Below are 24259 nucleotides of genomic sequence, written 5' to 3'. Positions count from 1 at the left end.
GTCTTGACTGAAACCCCCGAACGACTCCCTGTGTCCCGTGGCTGTTATTATCTGTGCGCAGAGAGCAGAGAGGGTCCACGCTGGGTTTTTGTTGTCTTAATAAGGGACTCAGTTGAACAACACAGCAGCAGCATCAGCATCAGCAACACTCCCGCCAGTTAGTTTCTCCCTCCCCCTCCGCCTCCCTCCTCCTCCCGTCTCATCATCAACAAGCTGAAGGGCACACGAGGAGGGATGCTTACTGGAGTCTCTCCTCCCTCAATGTCTTTCTCCTCTTGTCCTTTTGCCCGAAGCTGTTCTTTTCTGCTCTGTTGGGCTCACTGTTGCTCAGTTCCCTCTCTCTCTCTCTCTCTCTCTTCCCCCTCCCTCTCTGTTTCTCTTTCTCTCTCTCCTCTCATGATGATATTACTCTCACCCTCCCTTACCTCCGTAACCCTCCCCCCGACCCAACCTCCCTCCCCTTCTGCCCGCTGTGACTCGACCAATCAACGGTGACAGAAAAATAGTCTCAGGCCAATAGAGGGAGAGTATGAGCTGACATGAGGCTGAGTGCTGGTATGTTTTGAAAGGTAGGAGCGCCCCAGAGTTCTGCAGTGTACAAAGTGTGTGTGTGTGTGTGTGTGTGTGTGTGTGTGTGTGCGCGTGCGCTTGTAGCTCCTTGGGGCGCACTAGTGAGACAAGTTTTGTTTACCTTGCAACCAATCGCACTGCATCCTGAGATGAAGCTGGCATCAGCATTCTGACAACTCCATCTCCTACCAGAGAGAAATGCAGTTTAAACACATTTAAATAAATAAAAACATACATAAATGAATATTAAACTGTTTGAAGAGGAAAAAAAGTTCCAACCTTCTGCTTTTATGATTACAATTTGGGGGAATGTTATTGCTATATATGTGCTAATTGTCTCCACCAGCCGAAGGCTGAGGGAGAGTATGTTTTCCCCTCCGTCCGTCCGTCCGTGCGTCCGTCCGTCCGTGTGTCCGTCCGTCCGTGTGTCCGTCCGTGTGTCCTCGCAGTTTGTGTGCAGCTAATCTCAGTCGCCGTTGGCCCGGTCGCTGCCAAAGTGAGCACACACATTCCCTGGATCCCAATCTAGAACCTCTGCCCTAAATTTTTCAAATGGGCTTTTTCTAGCGCCACCTAGTGGCCGATGTTCGCAAGACACATTTCTGTGCACTACTCTTACAGATTTTGTCCAAAAATCCTACAAATCGGTAGGCAGTATCTCGACAGTCATGTGATCGACACGGATCTGTCCGATTTTTCATATTCCATCCTGATTGGCTAAGATTGGCTTCCAAAGTTTGTAGGATTGAGCCGTTTGGAACAAAATGCCTCAAATCCCAAACGCAAAGTGCAATTATCATGAAATCGCGCACACACGTTCCCACTAGGTCGAAGAAGAAATGCCACTTAAAATTTTTGAAAGCAGCCTCATGGTGGCGCTATAACAGGCCGATTTGAGGTTTTACCTATAACTCCATCGATCAGTTTCAAACTTTGTAAGCGCATTCCCTAGAGGCCAAGGAAAAACCCTTTCCCTGCATTTTTCACATCAGCCTTTTATAGCGCCACCAGGAGGCCGACTTAAGTAAAACACAATTTTTCCTATTATTCCTTGAGATTTTATCCAAAAATCATGCAAATCGGTACACAGTATCTCTATAGTCATGTGATCAAGTACGATTCGTCTGATCTTTCATATTCCATCCTGATTGGCTAATATTGGCTTCCAAAGTTTGCAGGATTGCTCAGTTTTTGAACAAAATGCCTCAAATCATCAACGCAGCTTGCGATTACCGTGAACTTTGCCACACATATTCCCACTAGGTCAAGGAACAAATGCTACCTTTTTCACATTGGCCTGTTATAGCGCCACCAGCAGGTAGACTTTAGCAAAACACATTTTTGGAACACAATGCTTCAAATCATGCATGCAGCGTCCGATTGCCATGAAAGATCTAAGGTGAAGAACATATGCCACCCTTTTTACATTGGCCTATTATACAGTAGCACCACCAGGATGCACAGCCTGGTGGAGACCTGTGCTCGGAAGAGCACTGCTTCTAGTTTGAATTGGATTTTTTTCAAGTCAATATGTATGTAGAAACGCCTAACCAGGGGTCGCAAATTAGCTTCGACTATAAACCCTACATTACCCTACATCTTGTGTTTTCATAACTCAATGATACAACACAGTACAAGCACAATTATGGTATTGAACAGCAGGTGGCTCCATGGTTAACAAAACGTCCACAGACTGGACTTCGACTTTCCTCCACCTTACATGGAATACGTTTTGTTGGTTAATTTGGTTGTCAAATTAACAAATGAAATTCATATGGACTAAACTCAAATAATAGGCGTGGAAGTAAATAATGTAGGCTAGAAAACCACAACAAAGTCAGAAACATTGCTTACCTAGGCACTAATCAACAGTTTACGTCGTCACACCTTGCCGCCAATTAACATCGCTCGACGCTCTCACTGTAACATAATTATAATATCAATATTTCGCCGTACTTTATCGTTGTTTTGTCACGTATAAACATCACAGTCAGTCTGTCACCTGTAGGCTGTAACATATGGACCGTGTTCGTCCAACAATTGTTCGCGGGCATGTTATGACCCGTTTAATGAATGCAAAGCAAATACCGGTATGCAAATACATTAACTGCACGCTGCATGATGACATGATGATACCGTTCGACTTTCGCCTTTTTGAGTCCTCTCGGGTTCCGTTGTTCCACGCATAGGGTACGCTTTTGCCATGAAAGGTTTTACTAGGCGGCATAGATCTAATGTGCATTTCACAGCCACGCGCTTGTTCAGGGAAGACATATGTTCTCAACCTAAAAAGTAATCATATTTTAAATATGATTTTTTTTTTTTGGTTGAACCACTGCTGTACACATTCTAGGTGGGGTCCCCAGTTAGGTCCCCACCCTGACCATGACCCTGACGAGCTCTAAAAGTAAAGTTGAGGGCGGCATAAGGCATTACATTTTGTATATTCACTGTGAAAATAGCAGATCTACATGCTCACAACACCTCTATTTTCACAATTTCTGTCACAATTTATTTTTGTTTTATTTGGCCAAAGTTGAATTTGTCATTTTGATTTTAGAGGTAAAGTCTTTAATGAGAAAACAATGTTGCACATACTGCACATTAATTAACAGTTAATCATCTGGGGACCCCCCACAATAATGTGGGGACCCCATGGGGGTCCTGACCACGGTCCTGACCCACAGGTTGAGAACCACGGACTCTGTGCAGAATAAAGCCTGGTAGAGATGGGATTTATGGCTCTTTGAAGTGAGCCGGATCTCTGGGATCCGTTCCTTTCAAAGAGCCGTTCAAAAGACTGACTCATTCTACTAGTTACTTTGTAGATTTGATTATAATTGTAAATAACTTCAACCCTATATACATTTATTTCGGACATATATTATATAGGTACAAACCTGCCATTTGAAAATAGGGTATCTACAAGCTCACAATGCGTTGCGTTGCGACGCATTGTGAGCTTGTAGATCTGCTATTTTCAAATTATTTTTCAACATTTTACTCATTGGAAAACCTGTGAAACAGGACATTCTGCATAATGAGTACGTTCTAATATTGGTACTTTAAGTACATTTTGATACCAATACTTTTTTACTTTTACTCAAGTACATTAACATTCCAAACTTATACTTGATTGCAGTATTGATATTTTTACCAGGGCCGTGCTTACCATACAGGCAAAATAGGCAGCCGCCTGGGGCCCCCTCACAGCCTGGGGGCCTCATGAGATTATTATTATTATTTTATTTTTTTAACCAACATGGCCATCAGGGGGCCCCAGTTGAGCTCTCAACTGTGAGACAGAGAACAGTTGAAGTGAGGGTGAGGGTTAACATTAGCTCATTAGAATCTGAAAAGAGCGTGGCTCTCAAAGGTGTGACCAGAGAACAATGGTCCTGATTACCCAAGCGGTTCTTTTGTGTCTGTTCTGTGATGTCACGTACATTACTTTAACTTTAAGAAGGATCGATGCGGGGAATGGATACATTATTTCTAAAGTGTGTGTATATATTTATATTTAGGGCCCCCATATTTATATATACATATAATATATGTGTATCAATTCCATTTCATTTTGGGGGCCCCATATAGTTTGAGGTGGGGCCCGGGATGAGATCAATATAAAAGAAGGGTAAAAAGGGCCTTAACATGAAATGTGATGTTTAACTTGAAATACTTTCACAGGGTTTACTGGGGCTTCTTAAAGATGGCACGCATAGTTTGTATACTGTTTATTTATATTTAACATTTTGAGGGGCCCAAATATATCCATTTGGGGCCTCTCAATCTCTCAAACAGAAACACCCAGGGGGCTCCATGAGTTATCGTCAAATATAAATAAACAGTAAAAAGGCCCTTAACATAGTCATGTAATGTATGTGTTTAACTTCGAATGTCACAAGTTACTTTAGTCTCCTTAAAAATATAAACAAGATTTATACTGTATATATTTATATTTAACGTTTTGAGGGCCCCCAAATTCATTTGGTGCCCCACCAGCTCTCAAACTCAAGCTCTCAATACCCTCATATATAAATAGTAAAAGGGCCCTTAACAAAAGGCTGTTAACATGGTCATGTAATGTAATGTTTAACTCAGTATTCTTATTCTTATTACTTTACCTGTCCTGTGTTAGTTGCTTCTGGTGAGAGAAGTTGAAGCTCATGCTTTATCTTCTATATGTCAAACATTGTGGCCATCCATAGCTGAGTGGTTAGTGAGCCTGCCAAGGGAACCAGATCCCTGGTTGTCACAGGTACGATCCCAGGCCAGGTTAGCAATGTGTTGCAGTGTCCCTGAGTAAAACACCCAACCCCTGTTTTCTCCCTCCTCTTCTTATTATTTTCTCTGGAATTCTTTTGAAAAAGTGCTAGAGTTTATAGGCTATTAAACTTGTAAAAAAAATATATATATATATATATTTTTTTTTCAAATAATTAAAAGCTAAAATATAGGAAACAAAACATAAGGGAGTATTTATTTCGCGACCCCTAGAAATTGGTCTGCGACCCGCATATGGCTCCCGACCCAGGGGCCTCAAACTGGGGTTTGCCTGGGGCCTCCAAATCGCTAAGCACGGCCCTGATTTTTACACAAGTAAAGAAATTGTGCACTTTTCCCACCACTGTTCATTAGAAAGGAATGGCTCCCTATAATGTGAACCGAATCCTATCGTTCATTTCAAAGAGACGTTCAAAAGACTCGATTCGTTCGCGAACGTCCCACCTCTAAAGCCTGGTAGGCGAGGTTAGTGCAGAAGGAGGATGCATGTCTTTCTTGTGCGGGGACAAAAAAAGTACCCTATGCTCTGTCACAACAACACAGCAGCAGCCCTCAGCAGATGACTAAACATCTAACCAAGTCAACACACACTCACTCACACAGACACACAGACACACACACACCTACTGTACTGTACAGTACAGTACAGTACAGTACACTACAGCACACACATACTGTACATACACACACACACACACCGATCTGCGTTCAGAGGAGCGGTGAGTTGAAACAGAGATCTCTTGTGTCTGTAGCTTCTTTATCTCGTTTGATCGAACACCTGTGGCGTGACTAAAACGAATATTAGCCATAGCTAACGTTAGCTCAAAGCAGAGCCTCATAGTACACAGTGTGACTGCTGATGTTAGGGGGTGGATAATGGATGGATGGATGGATGGATGGATGGATGAATATTGTTGTTGTAGTAGACAGCAACCTGCTAGCCACCATCCCCCGTGATCGGGATCAACTATCTGTGGCTGTAATTAGATATATCTAAATATGTGTTGTTTACTTTACAGAGATATAAATATACAGGGGCATACAGTGCAAAACATGCCCCCTTGAGATCAGAACACTGTCCCTAATTCCAGAGTGGCTGGACAGGAGGAGAGATATTTTCTAGGGACATTGTTGCTATTTCCTCAGGGTAAAGCCTCACATGTAACCTTTTTTTTTTTTAATTAATAAGATGTATTTATTTCCAAGTATGGTAGAGTATTATACAGCATAATTTATACAACTGGGGTGGTTGTATTTGTTTGATTGTCTCCCTACTCTTCTATTGAGACGTTTAGTGTCAAAATGTCATGTCTCACCTAGACACAGGATCATTCTGACATGAATTTTGACCTGATGGTCAATATTCAATGCTGAGCAAGCAGGCAGGCTATAATAGCTGTTTGGTAAACAATAATAATAATAATTAGGAAACCGGGTTCAAAATAAATCCATGGTAGAAGAAGATCGTTACATAGTGCTGCTTTAATCTTGCCATTGCACTACAAATTAGATGTCATATTCTGGTTAGTATTAACTCATTGGCCGCCTCCCCCGATAGTCACGAGAAAATTCCAATGTCGCTCCCCGCCAGGCCCGATAGTCCCGAGAATTTGCTTTTATATAATGTAATGTTTAATTACATTATTCTGCAGCCCGTGAAAAAGTTTGAGCTTTCAGTCATATAACGAACCAAAGATATCACTCATCACAGTAAGTGTGTTTGAAAACAAGAGTGTAATAACGTATAAATCTCAATAGAAATGAATAAAACTCCCAATAAACCACAGTGAATGCATTTAGCGTGGCAGAGCGCAGCCCGCAGAGTGCAATCAGCGGCACACTGGCCACACGCATGTAAAGGGATGTGGGGCAGGGATGTGCAGAGAATATTTAGAGAGGCAGGGGCTGACATTTCTAAAGGGGCCTTTTGGTGGACAATTCTATTGAATGCAGCCCTCAGGGGCAGGGGCTCAAGCCCCCTTTGATGTCTATGTGTGTACATGCCTGGTGAAGGGGCTGGCAGAAGCGACAACGGAGCAGCTGGATCTGAGACCATTTTGCACAAATCAAACAAAATCCAGTAAAATGTTCACTTGGAAAGCCATGACCTGCCTCATTGGCCAACAACACACAGCTTCATCATAACCCCCAAAGTCTCGACAACAAAATATTATGTCCCAGGCAGCCAGACAACAACGAAGATCAGAAGATCAGATCAGCAGGAGCGTCACAAGGGAAAAGTGGGACGAGTCTGAGTTACTAGGGCCCAAGGTGGAAGGGGCTTCATTATTTTATACTTTTGCTATTGAAAAATAGCAGATCTACAAGCTTGCAGCGCGACACTCGGTGCCATGCTGTGAGCTTGTATATATCTATTTTTTAAATCCCCCTATGTAGAAAATTCATGGGGGGCCCGCAGTGAATCCTTGTACCCAGGGCCCAGCACCGACACCCAGTTGGAACAGATCCTCAGCCCACTACAAACACACGTATAGAAAGCCTGGTGAGGCGAGGTTACAAACAACACAATCACCTACTGGACAAGATGCAGCGCCGTCGGCCGGTCCAGTCGACCACCAACCGATCTTCAAGCCCTGCTACGGGAGTGGAGAGGAGAAAATATCCCCCCCCCCCGGCGGAGTCCTCAATCAGGCGACCATTGTCTGAAGAAAAGCAACGTGTCGCGTCCATATAACTTCCATCGGTATGTAACAAAACTGGTGAAAATAGCAGATCTGCAAGCACACAACGCCTCGCATCCATGGAGCCTGATGGGAGGAGGAGTTCTAGGTGTATTATATTCCAGTTCTCAGGAAAGGGTCGCGTCCAAACTCCCAGCGGTGTAACAAAAAAAAGGAGTGAAAATAGCAGATCTACAACGCGTCGCGACGAGTGGAATCCAACGAGGAAGAAATGCAAACACGGCGATCGTCATTGTCAGTAAGTTTACTGTTGTTGTTTACATCCAAGCCTAAACTACTTTTCTTCCTCCTCACTTGGCTGATGCTGCAGCGTGCGTGCACGCGCAATCGCGCATGTGCGCGTGTTTGAGGCGCGCCGCGCAACGGCGCAAGTGCTTGCAGCCTGAAGGAAGGAAACGCGCCTGGAGAAATATCACCACTGGCCGTGTGTGATCGCTGCAGTCTGTTCCGTTCTAAAGCCCGCCTACTGTATCCGGTTATGTAACACTCACATGCATGCAAGAAACGTTTCCGCATCCGGTATAGACCCAGGCCGGATCAGCAACAAGCAGAGTAACTTGATTCCTATCAGTTCTCTACGAGGCCACTGAGCAGGGGCGTCAATTGGGTATGGCAGGGGTATGCAGCTGCCATACCTTGGCTACAGGGGGAAATAATAAAAATGTACTTTTCATCGTGCCTGTTGCTAAGGTATGGCAACATGACTGGTGTCTAGTCATGTTGCCATACCTTACCTTTTTCTGAACTGACGCCACTGCCACTGAGGCCAGCCAGCAGTTTGCGCACATCAACAGAGCATGAGAGCGATTCAATTCAAAGGAACGTTATTGGCATGAGAAAACATAGGCTACGTTTACATCGCCAAAGCAAGTGCCACAAATAAATAAAACAGTTGAATATGGGGAACATATTTACAGTTATACACATAGGCTTTGCCTTATATAAAGTTATAAGTTATAAGTGTGTGTGTGTGTGTGTGTGTGTGTGTGTGTGTGTGTGTGTGTGTGTGTGTGTGTGTGTGTGTCAAAATGTGATCTGTGCAAAATAAAACACTTGAATGTGAATAAAAGGTAAAAAGATTATTTCTATTTGTGTGAAGTCAGTATGACGCCCTAAGGGCAAGAGGTGACCTATTACAGCCCTATTACACTATTCCAGTTATTGCCCTATTACACAATTACACTTATTACACTAGTAAACTTATCTGATAAGTGCCTGACGCCATAAATACAAATATCAACTGAATTATCCACTTGAAAAGCGATCGATCACAAAAAGGTCAATATCTCCAGTTTTATCAATTAGAGCTGGATTTTGGTCAAAAATTGCTATTTTGAGATGGCTGCAACTATAGAAAAAAAAGCTTTTTATTTTATTTTTTTATTTTTTGGTGAGACTAGAGGTTGTCTTCTTTCTTTTCAGGTACTGTAAGACATGGTCGAAAAAACACAGAATTTAGGAAAAATGTCAATATAAAAAAAATATATAATTTTTTTTATTAAACAAAATGGCAGGAGAGCCATACAGTCAATGTTAAAATGGCGGCCAATGTGTTAAGTAATAAACAAATCTAAATATGAAACCGATTTTTTTTCCCCCACAAATTATGATTTATTATAGTATTATAAACCACATAACATACCCCAAGGGACATTTATCCTAACAAAAACAAAATGTTGTCAATGTCCCAGACCATCTGTCAGTCAGTTTGTACCCTGGCTTGCCTATGACTGACAGACATGACTTTATTGACATTATTGACAAAACCCTTGTTTAGTTTTTGATTTGCTGAGCAGTTTTACACACCCCCACCGGGGGCACTAGCTAAGTAAACAGAAGCGAGGGTGTCTTTGTCAACATAAGCTTAAAACCTGTTTGCGTTGTAGACAGATAAACCAGACGTTGGCAGTGACTTTGCAAAGCCAAGAGATAACGTTTGCTTCTTTTCGATCGTCATATAATTATAGGTTGACATTCAGGAAGCAGGAGGCGAGTGTCTTCATCTTCATCATCATCATCATGAAGTTGTTGAGATGGTGACGAATAGACCCCAGTGATGGAGAGCCAGAGAAAGAGGTATGCGGCCCCTTCCTTACTTCAAAGAGGATTATTAATCTGTTTCTTCTACTGTGCTAAATGGATGGTGATCGCCATGTGACATAGCCCTCGGATAGACCGTTGCTCACTTCTGCATATTCGCCCACAAAACAACGCTTGTTCGCTTGTACTGCTTAGGGGCTTTTCTTCACTTGCTTGGAACTTAAAAATAGAGAATTGCAATTCTCTCTGTTCCACATTGTTATTTTTAAGCATGATGATGGTGCCAAACACGTGTGAGTTCATCAATGAATTGGTGGCTGGTTAAATAGTCTTTTCCCTTTTCACCAGGCTTGTAGATTGATTGGTTGTTTGGTTGATAATTTAATTTTCATTTCCTGCACACAAAGTGCCCAACCCTTGTGCGGTTATTATAAGACACTACTTTACACTTACATCATGTTTACAGTAGGTCTACATTCACGTAATACATTCAATTTCAGCCCAGAATTATACAGAAAAAAGCTTGACAAATACAATCTGCCACAGCAAAAGCTCCTTTAACAAAACATATCTCAAGTTTATCATAATCATCTAACTCAGGGGTGGGCAATTACCTCTCTTGTATACATACTGTACCACTTTATTTAATTTTGCACACAGATGTTAACATCAGTTACATATGTTTTTTTTACGTGATGCTGAAAATGCAGGTTTCCCATAGTATTACACAACTTTGTGTTGCTGAACTTTCTAACCTGCGTGTGTGTGTTTGTCACAATGTCTGTCAGTCACTGAGTGCTAGGGATAGGATGATAATCGCTATTATCGTTTTTCGTGATAAAAAACACTCACAATAATCGAATCGTGGACCTGTAAATGATGTACTTGATACAAACTTTTTTTCACTCTCTACCAAATCTCTTTGCCAAAAAATAGCCGATCTACCAGCTCACAACGTTGTGAACTGGTAGATCGGCTATTTTATTGGCAAACGTTCCGCCCCAGGATAATGAATGTTGGGGATATTTTGATTATCGCGATGATATCGTAAAAATCGCAATTTCTTTGGTCACAATAATCGTGACATGACTGAGTGCCTCTTCTTCCCAGCTCTGAGGAGGACAGCTCCAGGGAGCGAGGCCTGCTCTACTCCTGGAGGGGCTACTCCTACAGTCTCACCCCAGAGAGACTGCTCCTTTCACGGCCTGTCCTCCAGGCAGCCCTGGGCACTCGGCATGGGGTCCTGTTGGTGGAAGGTAAGACTTGTTTAACCCAATTTATATTTCTACCACTTTTTGTCGTCACATGTTCAAATACTGGATTCTGATTGGCTTAAAACAGTGGTAAATCAGTCAACAACCTTGAGTTGGCTCATGGACCCCGCCCACTGTTGTGTTGCATGATTGTAACTAAATAACCTTGCAAGTTACATCTGTGTTTTCTTTCGTTTATATGGTAGAAGTGGTAGAAAAGTAATTTACCATTTGAGGCTTCGCCTCGTGCCACAACCCTGAAACAGTGGTAAATCAGCCAACAACCCACTCCCTCTCATGGTAAATGGCTTACATATACTTGTTTAGCGGTGCGAGGTGTTGTGTGCTTGTAGATCGTCTATTTCACTTGTTTAAATAATTTTGAAAATGATAAATACAAAACAAACGCTTTTGGACAGGTTTCTACCCGACAACAACAATCTTCTTTTTTTTTTTTTTACTTGGGTTAACTAATTGGGTTAAATATAGGACTGGGGCGGTATGATTTCTTTGGTTAACGCGGTAATAAGTCACTGTTTACCGGATGCATTACTCCATTACGGTAACGTGGTATCTCCCCAAAAAGTTGTTTTGAATGATAAAAAAACAAACAGCGCAGTATGAATTACACAACCACAGTATAGAGGGTATGCTCATGCATAAATTGAATGGCAAATCGAGAGGCGAAGTAAGTTTATCTTCGTTTAATGCAATCAGATAGGACGATAGGACTTTTCTGTTTGGATGTACATGTATGGGCTGTCAAGGCCAGAAAGTAGTTTTTTTGCCACTCAGTAGGCGTTCCCGCATAACTTCCGTATGTCACGCGCATACCCTCTATTGCAGTTATTGCACCAGCCCTAGACTGCACCAATGCAACTCCTTGCAAATAGTGGTAACTCCTTGCAACAAAACAGTTTTAAGGCCATGTCACACAAATGTAACTCTTTGCAACAGCCATTGGGGAGAATGGTTGCAAGGAGTTGCATTGGTGTGGACTGGCCTTAAGGGTATACAGTTTACACCAAACAGTTTAATGTTAACTGTCCTCATAGTTGTGGTGTGAACTCTGTCATCAACCAGAACCTTTTTGTTTAAATATTATCTTTAGTTAAAAAAAAATAATCGTGGATATCTACTCCGCAATATGCATTAAAACAACCGTGGTATAGGGTTATTGCACCCAGCCCTAGTTAAATATGAGTTGAATATGGAGATGCAAGGTTATATAGAGGTGCCTGCTTGCAGCCCTATACTGTAGACTGCAGCCCTATACTGTAAAGCTTATAGTCCTCAGAGCTAGAGTTTAATTATTTGATAGAAAACATGTCAATGTATTTGATTGGTGAGGGGTATCTTTCAAATTGAACAGTACAACTTTTGATTGTGGAAAACCTGTACCGTACACTGTGACTGGAGACAGCTTATAGTCCTCCGCGTTTATTCCACTCAGCTATTCCACAAAATCTGTGGTAACATGCAATTCTATTCAACCAATACATTGAACTACAGCTTACTATTTACCACATGCATGGCTCATAAGAGTTAAATGAAAGCAGAAGAAAGCCAGCACTTAAGGAAGTGTTCTTCAGGTACTTACATACTATCGCTGGCGCAAGTAATAATAGAGTCATAATACCTTTTTTGCTCCTGATGATTCATTGGCTTGTCACCGGACAGGGGGCCAGGTGTACAGCTTCGGCCAGTTGCCGTGGAAACAGAGCCAGGCGCACGAGCCGGCGACGTCGCCGGTCCTGGAGAGCGCCCTCAGCGGGCAGCGGGTGGTCGCCGTGGCGGCCGGGGACCTCCACTGCGGCGCGGTGACGGAGGACGGCGGCGTCCACATGTGGGGGGAGAACTCGTCGGGGCAGTGCGGCCTGACGGGGCTCAGCACCGTCCCCAACCCCACCCCCGTCGCCCTGCCGGACTCGGACGCCGGCGCCCCGCCGCCCAACACCGTCCCCGTCCTGGAGCTGGCCTGCGGGGGCCGGCACACCCTGGCGCTCTCGGCCCAGCACGAGGTGTGGGCCTGGGGCAGCGGGTGCCAGCTGGGCCTGGCATCCGCCACCGTCTCCGTCCCCATCGGGAGGCCGCAGAAGGTGGAGCACCTGGCGGGCAGGTACGTCTAAGGACGGGACGATATGAAAATGTCATGTCACGATTAGGGATGGGCCGACACTCGTGATAATCATATCGTGGAGATTTAATTTATCGTGATGTTGTCCTCCATCATGCACTGGGATCAATTCACCTTTTATTTGCCGAGCTGCATATCCGGTACCATTTAAACCCTCTTTTGGTAAAACGTAGGCCTAACCCTATCGTAAATCGCAATTTCTTTGGTTACAATAATCGTGATATGAAATTTTCATATCGTCCCATCCCTAGTCACGATTATTGTGACCAGAAAAATTGTTATTTACGATATTATCGCGATAATCGAAATATCCCCAACATCCATTATCCTCTGATATTTTCTATCAAAGACATTTGGTAGAGAGAAGGAATATTGTATCAAGTACGTTATTTACAGGTCCGTTTTACCAATTATAGGGTTTAAGGGTACCAGATATGCAGCATGACAGGACGATTTCACGATAAATGAGATCTCCACCATACGATTATCAAGGGTGTTTTCATCACGATAAACCATAATAACGATTATTGTCCCATCCCCAGGTACGTCCTCCAGGTGTCGTGCGGCGCCTCCCACAGCCTGGCCCTCGTCCGGTGCGCGGGCGCCGGCGAGCCCCGCCGGCCCCCGCAGGACAAATGCGGACAGTGTCACCAGCTGCTGTACACCATGACGGACAAAGAGGACCACGTCATCATCTCCGACAACCACTACTGTCCCCTTGGCACGGAGGTAGCCGACGGAGACGGTAAGCTGGAGGCGCCCGCCTCCGCCCAGGGACTAAGGAGCTCCCCGTCAGAGCCCATCCTCTCCTCTCACACCTCCACGTCAACCCCTGCGGCTCCCACCGCCTCCTCCGCCCTGGCGCGAGGTACCGATCCGGACACCCCCTCCCGCCCCCAAGGCCCAGAGGAAGGGGAGTCGGAGATGGCTAATGGAGAGCTGCCTGCAGCGACCTCCGAACATCACGCCCAGGTAGACGGTGCTCAGTCCGCGGGTGCTGCTGCTGCTGCTGCTGCTGGTGCCCCGGGCAAGAACTCACCCTATCCAGACGAGCAGGCTGTCAAGGAGTATCTGAGGAAGTTGTCAGACCACACTCTCATGGAGCAGACTGCAAAGGCACACTCTTTACAGGTTAGTTGACTAGAAGCTTGACCATGATATTTTCTATTCTCGCTGTGTTTTCACGCTTTCACATTGGTTACCGTTTTAGTTGCCAAATAATGATTATCATCAGCAATGTCGAAATGCTGAAGAGAAATCAGGTTTGCTTTTTTTTTTACTGTATGTGCAGGCTGCCGCCACCACCACCACCTCTGCCCTCAACAGCTTGGTGACGTCGTGTGCCTCGGCTGTGGGCGAGCGGGTGGCCTCGACCTACGAGGCCCTGTCCCTGAAAAAGATGATGAATTTCTACCTTCCCTCCACGGGGGCAGTGCCCGGGGGAGGGTTAGGGATGCCGGGATGGGCAGATGGGTAAGGAATGTTCTATACTGATTTATCGTCCGTCGATGCAGAACTGGAATTTGAGGCCCCACCACCCTAGATTCATTGTGACAACAGAATACATTTTAGCTACTTACAGTAGGCCTTTGCCGAATGTCCATCCATTTTTGTCAAAAGTTTTGACTATTATGACGTGCTCAGAATAGGGATGGTTCATGTTTTTTGGGGGTGAGGGGGGTTTTCTGCCTTTATTCGATTAGAGGAAACGGGGAGAGAGTCCAGCTCGGAAATCAAACCCAGGCCAGGCTACTACTGTTATGTGCCCACCTTAACCACTTGGCCATCATGGTTCATGTGGTTAACAGGAGTTGACACTAAGGCCGGCTTTACACTGCCACTGAAATCTAGCCTGAATCAGATCTGGGTCACTTCAAAAGTGGAATCCGATTTTTTTAAAATAGTCTAAATCCAAACATGTCACATTCAGGTCACATGAAATCCGATTTTGAAAAACCACATCCAGAGGTAGTTTCAAATCCGATCCATATCGGATCTGAGGACATCTGACACAGTCTGAAAGCAGCAACCACTTCCACCCCATTGAGTTATATGCAGGTCACATACAAGCCACTTCAAAGTGGCCAAGCGTCCCCGAGCGCGGCTGTAAATTACATCATTACAGAGCGTGAGTATTTACTATTTGATTACAGCGCACTGAGCACATGAGAAAAACAAAAGAGAAGAGAGAAAACACGTGAGCTAAACAGTGAAAACGAGAGAGAAGAGTGAAACACAAGCGTAAAGAAAAGAAGAGAGAAAAACAATATTAACGTGTGTTTACAAAGGTCTATTATGTCGCATTTCCTGAACGTAATCAGAACGTAATCAGCCAGCGTCGACGTAGTGACGTAACGTCATGACGCCTACGTCGTTACCACGGTAACCAAAGCATACATGTCGCCACAGGGCAGCTTTGGGCTGACGCTGTCTGAATGCACAGATCAGATCTGTGTCACTTGCAAATGCAGTGTGAAAAGTCGGGCCACAAGATCAGATTTGAGAACAAATCGGATTTGGGCTGGATTTGACTGCAGTGTAAAGCCGGCCTAAGGTCTCAGAGGCACTTGCCCGTCGGGCAAGTGCAGCTCGTGTTCTACTTGCCCTCAGGTCATGGCCACTTGCCCTCATAATCATAAAATCGTAAAATTTAAGTTACCGTTCATTTGAACTTATTCACTAGCTTTGCTACGCAGGTCGCTGCAAGCAGAAAGGGAGAGGCAGCACACAGCAGCAGACCTTCTCTGGAGAGGAGATTAATCCTGCAAACGGATTCACGTTGATATTTTGCGCAAAACCTGCTGATTTATAACTAGTTGCAGCTGCAGTGCTCATGTCTTCAGCTGCATGAAGTGAGCTGGTAGATCAGCTGTTTTCAACGGAGCTCGCTCATGCATGTGTCGGGAGGGAGGGAGGGACTTTGGAGAGAGAGAGAGAGAGAGAGAGAGAGGGAGACGGACTCTAGTCCTGTTCAAGTATCTAAAGACGGGTATCTCATTTCAGGTTTAAAGTGGTTAGGAAGCTGCATTTCTCTTTACATATAAGAATAGCTCTTGGCACATGACACAGATTCATTAATATGAATGGACTATGAATGATTATGTCAATATTATGACAGCTGTATACCTATGTTTTGTCAGTGTCAGGCAGAAACCTTTTATCTCCAAGTTTTAAATGTGTATGTTTTTTGGTAAATTAAAGCCCTACTTCCATCATGCAAAAGTGTCACCCTAAACTAGTGAAAATAGCAGATCTACCCACACACAAACACTAGAGGCGTTGTGTTCTTGTAGATCGTCTATTTTCACAAGTTTAAATAATTTTAAAAATGATAAATGCAAAACGAACGGTTTTGGACATACATGGTTTTCACCCGACAACAACGATTTGCTTTTGCGCTGTGTGTGTGCAGACTCTCTCCAGGGGCTCTTCCAGGCCCGGGAGAGGAGCGGGTACTCCTGGAGGACTCCATGCAGGCCAAGAAGAGCTCCAGCACGGGGGACATCCGCGAGGAGGAGGCCGAGGGCCTGAGGCGCCGTCTCTCTCTGCCAGGACTCCTCTCTCAGGGTATATACGCTGTTCAACTCTTATCCTCCTCCTATGCCACGCTGCGTAAGTACGCCTGCGTGCCGGCACGTGGCTGTCTGTGGATGGGTCTGTTAGGGCTGTCACGATATGACATTTTACATGACGATTAATTGTCACTCAAATAATTGCGATTAACGATTTAATTGTGTTTTTGTTGTTGATAATTACATTTCTGTTCAGCTTTTAGGCTTTGAAGTTGCACATGGCAGATATGACACATAACCTAAATTTACAAAGAAATGACTGACATATTTGACAACTTTCTACTTAAAAAATAACAATGGTAGTGGAAATAGCCGATCTACAAGCTCACAACGCGTCGCATCGCGACGCGTTGTGAGCTTGTAGATCTGCTATTTCCACTATTTCTGAAAATGTTTATCAGTGTATGAACATTTTTCAACATTCACGATTATGACGATTATGAACAAATATTTGCGATTTTGTCAAATAATTACGATTAGACGATTATGTAATAATCGTGACAGCCCTAGGGTCTGTTTGATGTGCGCACACAGTCACTAGGGCTGCACTAACATCGCGTCACCAGGCTTTCCGCGAAAGGAAAGCCTGGTGTTCGTTTTAAACAGGCCGCGTGATCCTGTCTTGGCATGGCTTAAACCGGCAAAAGGCAAAAGAAGTGGCGTCGCTTTGTTTTGGTCCCCCCCTGTTTGTTTCTCCACTCCCGATTTAAATGCTCGAGATGTGTAGTCTTGCCAGTCGCTACGAGTTGGACTAAAAGATGGATATACCAAAACAAACTGTTCAATACATAAGCCAAACTACGCCGCATCAAGGGTTTTATTGGGTAGGCACTAAAATTATGCCCTTGAGTGCGGGGAATTGTTTTGGGTTAAAACTGCTTCCGGTTTGGTAGTTCCGGCCAAAGTGTAGTCTTTGTAGTGACTACAACATGATGTAGGTTGTTTCCGCTCCCGACCGGATCAGAAACCCCAAATGCTACTGATCCCAGGCAAGGGCTGCACACTGCACAGTATGGATTTCAATACAATTATATTGCAGTTTTTAGAGTTATATCAAACTATATAAAACCTACAGTATTAGGGCTGCAAAAGGTAACCACTATCCCAATTAATCATGTCATTATAGGTGAAATAGAGCAGATAAGCTCACAGCATGTCGGCATGCTGCGTTGTGAGCTTGCACATTATAGTGTGGCTTAAGTGGTTTATATGACTTCATACATTTAGTAGATTTGGAATCGTGTTTATATTGTCAGAATCTAAAGGTTCTAAGTGAGGATGCTAATGTGGTACGAGGCATCCTGCAGAGTCAGAAAACCCCACATGTACACTATGGTATCAACCTCCAAATTCTGTCATCAAGACCTGTCAGTTTTACCACATAGTACAGTAAATACACACATCCTTGACGTGTTCCAAACAAAGTCTCCGTGGGCCGTTGCATGCAAGCTCCAAGCATTTGCAGGACGCTGCCATATGTGATGCTAGTAGCTCTCGACTCAATGTAGCCTTTGTCCGAGTCTGATTAGAAGTACTGAGCCTCAGAGGAATGCAGGCCAATATTTAGCCTTGTAACGTTGTGTAAACTGCCCTCTGCGCAGCAACTGGGAATAGAGACATGGGAGAGAGTGTGTGATAGCAAGATGATGAGAGAGAGAGAAACTCTAAATATATCACATATCAGTGCATATAATGTTTTTTCAACAGCGTAGAATATGAGTGTGAGAGAGAGCTGTGACGGAGAGAATGAGGCAGAGAAAGAGATCGATAGACACAGAATCAATGAACCCCCATACCATGTGGTTCAAACAATTTGCTTTGGTACCTCGTGCGTAGCCTGGTTAATAAACCAGACTGCACAACACCACCCCCTGTTGGTAGTGGTGGTGTTGTGTAGTCTGGCCCTTCACATTAAATAAGCTTTTTCCACCAGCCCTCAGAGAGGGCGAGCCAATCAGGGCTGTAGGCTTGGGGCACGTGGTGGGTGGTGGCCTGGTTCAAAACCATTCAGCCAATCAGGCGAGTCTGTGTGTATTCAAACACATTCCCCCCTCCACTCTTATTACAGACATCAAACAGATTGTAGTCTTTGATGCTTTCAGTGACTAACGAGCTATTGACACTTGTATGGCTCAATCAATTACAGCAGCTCACAAGCCCTTTGAAGTTCAGAGGGAGCAATTAAGAGCAAGTCAACTTAACATTTTTTTAAACCACCCCCTGCCCGCCCCCCCAGAAGTGGAATGTCTGCCCGAAATCTCAGACTCTCTTCCCAAAACGAAGTGTGTGATAGAGTCTGACGCTTGCAGTCAGGCTACCTCGTGCGTGGCTCAGTGACAACCAGGGCAGGAATTTCATGGACGCCATGAAGGCCAAGGCCACCATTGCCCCTCAGTTTGGCCTTGTGCTCCTCAAACCAATGGCATGCCATGAGGCCACAGTGGCCTTAATGCCCCAGCTGACTGTATCACTTTCTCCTCTGTCTCTTTCTTGTCAATATGTAGACAGTAGTCACCGGTGTCTCTTTCTTGTCATGTAGACACCAGTGTCTTTCGTTGAGATTCTGAAATCTTAACTCCTCCGAGTCCCCATCTTTAAACCAATCCAGTGACTTTGATTGCAGGCCTGAGCATGGATCAGATTGCAAATACCATCATTTATCTATTTCACTGTAGATAAGATTATCATCCCTAAACCCTTAAATTCAACAAATTGTTTCAAAGGACTAAAATCATGTTTTATTTGATGGCCTTCCTGCTCTGGCATTTGACCTTTGTGCCCTCTGGACAACACCAAAGGCCAAGTGGCCTTGCCCCTAAAATCACGAAATTCCAGGCCTGGAGACAACCTAACATTGCACCACTTAAACCCTATAACAGGGGTGCCCACACTTTTGACTTGAGAGCTACTTTTAAAATGAGCTTTTAAACATGAACATGAATACAATGTACATTTCTGTTGCCCAGGACAGATATGACGAATAACCTACTATACAAAGGAGTGACTGGCAACTTTATTATTTATACATTTATAGTGGAAAATCGCAGCTTCTATTTCCACTACTTTTTGAAAGTGTTTGAAACTATATGAACATTTCTCGACATGGAAATGATTATGCAAAATAATTGCGATTACCTCAAATAATTGCGATTAGACGATTATTATGTAATAATAATTGTACAGGCCTACTGACATCATGGTGCCAATGTCACAGTAGCTGACATCTTATGACGATGTCATTCCACATGGAAGACCCAGTCTGTCCAGGGCTAATCTCGCAAACCATTTGACCGAGCAGCATCACTTTTCTTGCGCTTGCTCTCTGTATGTCAAGGAGGTATGTTTGTCACACATGGCCATTTTACATTCGTTTGATATGTTACATACTGCCCACATGAAGTCTGACATCCAAGACAAGTGCCACACAGAAAGCTTGTTATAGTTAAAGGGATATTCCACTTTCAAAAACTAACTTCCAAACTCCATTTTAACCATGATAGATTCATTAAAAACACCCATTATTTTTGTCTGGTGACTCATACTACTCTCCTAATACTTGAGCAGGCCTCATTTATTTTTAATAATTCTTTGGGGAAATGAGAAAAATTAAATACAAAACAAAATTTTCAATGAATCTATCATGGTTAAAATGGAGTTTGAAGTTACAATGGGTGTGTATGTGGAGAGGCCCTGAGCCTGGGGAGGCAAACTCATGCAAGTGGAATATCCCTTTAAACTTACTGAGTTAATTAGTGTGGTTGCCGAACAGGGTAACACTGTAGTCCTGGGGAAACTTTATTTATTCTTCTAGATAAACATTTTTTTGTGAATGGGTTTTTGCCGTGAATCAGATGCAATTGGAAATTGGTGGTTAGGGGTGTCACAATTATTACATAATAATCGTCTAATCGTGATTATTTGACATTATCGCAATTATTTTGTCATAATCGTCATAATCGTGAATGTTGAAAAATGTCCAAAATAGTGGAAATAGCAGATCTACAAGCTCACGACGCGTCGCATCGCGACGCGTTGTGAGCTTGTAGATCGGCTATTTCCACTATCAAAGTTATTTTTTAAGTTGTAAGTTGTCAAATATGTCAGTAATCTATTTGTGTATTTAGGTTATGTGTCATATCTGCCATGTGCAATTTCAAAAAGCCAAACAGAAATGTAATTATCAACGACAAAAACACAATTAAATCGTTAATCGCCAATTATTTGAGTGACAATTAATCATCCTGTAAAATCGTGACAGCCCTAGGAGTGGTGCTAGCTCGAGTATTGGTTGAGCTTCACATGACAGATAGCTTGCTGCGGAATATAGTCACGTCGGCAACCACACTTGCAATTTCCAATTGCATCTTTCTAGTTATTTAATTATTATAGTTACTGAAGTGGTGGACCTAAGTAGAAAGAAGAAGGAGGGCCTGGAACTGTAATTCCATATCTGGGCAAGGCTGATGTCAGCAATGACCTCATCAAGTTGGTAGCCTATATCAAGCATTTTGTCCACTTCACTGAATCATTCATAGCTATACTTTTGTGGTTGTAATATTAGTGAGTAGTTTCAGAGGAATACCACTGAGATACTTTCAAGCACTTCACGGTACCAATTACAATTGTGCAAACATGCAGATCTTTGTCAAGACCCTCACCGGCAAAACCATCACCCTTGAAGTTGAACCAAGCGATACCATTGATAACGTGAAGGCCAAAATTCAGGACAAAGAAGGGATTCCCCCCGACCAGCAGAGGTTGATCTTCGCTGGCAAACAACTGGAAGATGGCCGCACCCTGTCTGACTACAACATCCAGAAAGAGTCAACACTCCACCTAGTGCTCCGTCTCAGGGGAGGAATGCAGATCTTTGTCAAGACCCTCACCGGAAAAACCATCACCCTGGAAGTTGAGCCAAGCGACACTATTGATAACGTGAAGGCCAAAATTCAAGACAAAGAAGGAATTCCCCCTGACCAGCAGAGGTTGATTTTCGCTGGCAAACAACTGGAAGACGGCCGCACCCTGTCTGACTACAACATCCAGAAAGAGTCAACACTCCACCTAGTGCTCCGTCTCAGGGGAGGGATGCAGATCTTTGTCAAGACCCTCACCGGAAAAACCATAACCCTGGAAGTTGAACCAAGCGACACCATTGATAACGTGAAGGCCAAAATTCAGGACAAAGAAGGAATTCCCCCTGACCAGCAGAGGTTGATCTTCGCTGGCAAACAACTAGAAGATGGCCGCACCCTGTCTGACTACAACATCCAGAAGGAGTCCACGCTTCATCTAGTGCTGCGTCTGAGAGGTGGAATGCAGATCTTTGTAAAGACACTCACCGGAAAAACCATCACCCTGGAAGTTGAACCAAGCGATACCATTGATAACGTGAAGGCCAAAATTCAGGACAAAGAAGGAATTCCCCCTGACCAGCAGAGGTTGATCTTCGCTGGTAAACAACTGGAAGACGGCCGCACCCTTTCTGACTACAACATCCAGAAAGAGTCAACACTCCACTTAGTGCTCCGTCTCAGGGGAGGAATGCAGATCTTTGTCAAGACCCTCACCGGAAAAACCATAACCCTTGAAGTTGAGCCAAGCGACACCATTGATAACGTGAAGGCCAAAATTCAGGATAAAGAAGGAATTCCCCCTGACCAGCAAAGGTTGATCTTTGCTGGTAAACAACTGGAAGATGGCCGCACCCTGTCTGACTACAACATCCAGAAGGAGTCCACTCTTCACTTAGTGCTGCGTCTGAGAGGTGGAATGTAGATCTTTGTCAAGATGCCCCACCCGCAAGTTGAATCAGGCAATACCATTAAGAATGTCAAAGCTCAACCACGAATTTGGAGCAAGTATATTAGCCTCGGCTGTGGTTGAATGAACTCGTTATAGCAGAATATTACACTTTTTTTTTTCTCCCCATATTCTGTTTGTACAGCAGAATATTTAACCTTTCCCCCATAGTGTTTTTTGTTATGATGTAAGTTAAGGAATGGAGATCATCAGATCATGAAATCTTGGCCAACTTTGTCTGTAGATGTACTGTAGATGTAGATGTAGATGTAGATATCACATATCATAGACCCTGTTTTTATACCACACTGAAGATGAAGACACATGGTCATGCTCAAGGAGCTTACATTATTTTATTTGTATTTTTTTGTATTGTTAATATCTCTTACACGCATCACAGAGATTGTCCGTGGCTGCAAACACACATTTTATTTTCCATGTTTATAACTTTTTTTTTAGAATGGAAGTCAATGGGGATGAGATCTGGTATTTTTCCAAGATAGATAACAACACATCATAGATAACTGATGTCCTAGACTGGCCACGTTATGTCAGAGACCCACCTGGAGGCCATGCCTTTACTAGACCCGTCTTTATTTTTTTTCATGAATTTTGTTTCTCTACGTTTAAAAGTTATTTTTTGTTTGTCTTTACCGACAAAAACGTAGTCCTAAATATTGTAATATCTGAAACCTGCGTTTTTTCTTATTTCCTTCCAAAGCGGAGTCAGAGTCTAGGGTCGGCTTTTGCTGTCCTCAAAGTTGGGTCCAAGTATCCCCAGAGGATCCAGGGGACCCGAGAATGTGTGCCGGGTTGATTCCTGATTCACATTCCATATCTCCTCAGTCAATTATGAAAATACTGTAGGGTGTCCAGTGTTCTGAGAAAAAGAAAAGGTGCCCAGAAATACCAGGTGGCCCACTATTCCGGTTGCGAAGTGTGCGCGACAGGGGACAGGGAATGTCATATTGGAGCGAGAAATACTGTTCCTAGTGTGGGCTCGCTGCTCCCTCATTGGCTAGTTTTTTGAGGAGGATAACCTGAGTATACAAAGATTTGTGAGAACACAATTCAAAATATTTAATGTGGGTGTTGTTGCAATGTATATCAGGTTGTACTTGTTGGTGGTGATGTCATCAAGAACACTGCTTCTCATTGGCTAAAGGCCCTGCCTTTGTACTGTCTGTCGTTATAATGTTTTGGTATAACGTACTGGTCTCGAGCCCACGTGGTGTTGTTATTTGTATCGGGTCGCACTTGTTGGTGAGGATGTCACCTAGAACGCTGCTCCTCATTGGCTAAGAGACCTGCAGACCTGCCTTTCTTTGTACTGTTGGTAATTTTTTTGAGGAGAATGAACTTGACCTATAAGGATTTGGTATAACAGAGGGGACGTAAAGTATAGCATAATATGCTGATATAACATACGGTCTCGAGCCAACGTGTTGTTGTTATTTATATCAGGTCGCACTTGTTGGTGATGATGTCACCTAGAACACTGCTCCTCATTGGCTAAGTGCCCTGCCTTTCTTTGTACTGTTGGTCATTTTTGTGTGGAGAATAAACTTGACCTATAATGATTTGCTATAACATACTGGTCTTGTCTTTCAGCGAGCCCACAATTAAATCCTTTAAAGGACCAGGTCACCTCTGGGACAACCAGATCTTATTTTATTGTTGTGTGGGACACGATCAACACAATCCTGAATTATGTTTTGTGTTCAATCTGTGTTTTTAGATATGTTAGTATTTCAGCATGCTACAACTGGTCATATGATGCATTTTGCATCATATGACCAGTTGTAGCATGCTGAAATCGGCTGAAATACTAAAATATCTAAAAACACAGATTGAACACAAAAAATAATTCAGGATTATGTTGAACGTGTCCCACACAAC

The 24259-nt window shown here is 43.6% G+C and overlaps 1 protein-coding gene across 2 annotated transcripts in view; it reads left to right on the top strand.

The window, feature by feature from the left end:
• The first annotated feature begins 5440 nt into the window (after positions 1–5440).
• The window catches only part of als2b (alsin Rho guanine nucleotide exchange factor ALS2 b), a 76497-nt gene continuing 57678 nt past the window's right edge, over positions 5441–24259 (top strand). For both annotated transcript variants that reach the window (XM_080720300.1, XM_080720299.1), the window contains exons 1-7: positions 5441–5573; positions 9524–9632; positions 10707–10852; positions 12530–12968; positions 13529–14117; positions 14278–14459; positions 16399–16553. In XM_080720300.1, the coding sequence (XP_080576426.1) occupies positions 9613–9632; positions 10707–10852; positions 12530–12968; positions 13529–14117; positions 14278–14459; positions 16399–16553 (1531 nt within the window). In that variant the 5' untranslated portion in view covers positions 5441–5573; positions 9524–9612. The remainder of the gene's footprint in view (positions 5574–9523; positions 9633–10706; positions 10853–12529; positions 12969–13528; positions 14118–14277; positions 14460–16398; positions 16554–24259) is intronic.

This window comes from Nannobrachium achirus (genome assembly GCF_963921795.1).
Source record: "Nannobrachium achirus genome assembly, chromosome: 24".
Taxonomy (NCBI): domain Eukaryota; kingdom Metazoa; phylum Chordata; class Actinopteri; order Myctophiformes; family Myctophidae; genus Nannobrachium; species Nannobrachium achirus.
The sequence above is the reverse complement of the archived record's forward strand: the minus strand, read 5'-3'. Positions and strand labels throughout refer to the sequence as shown.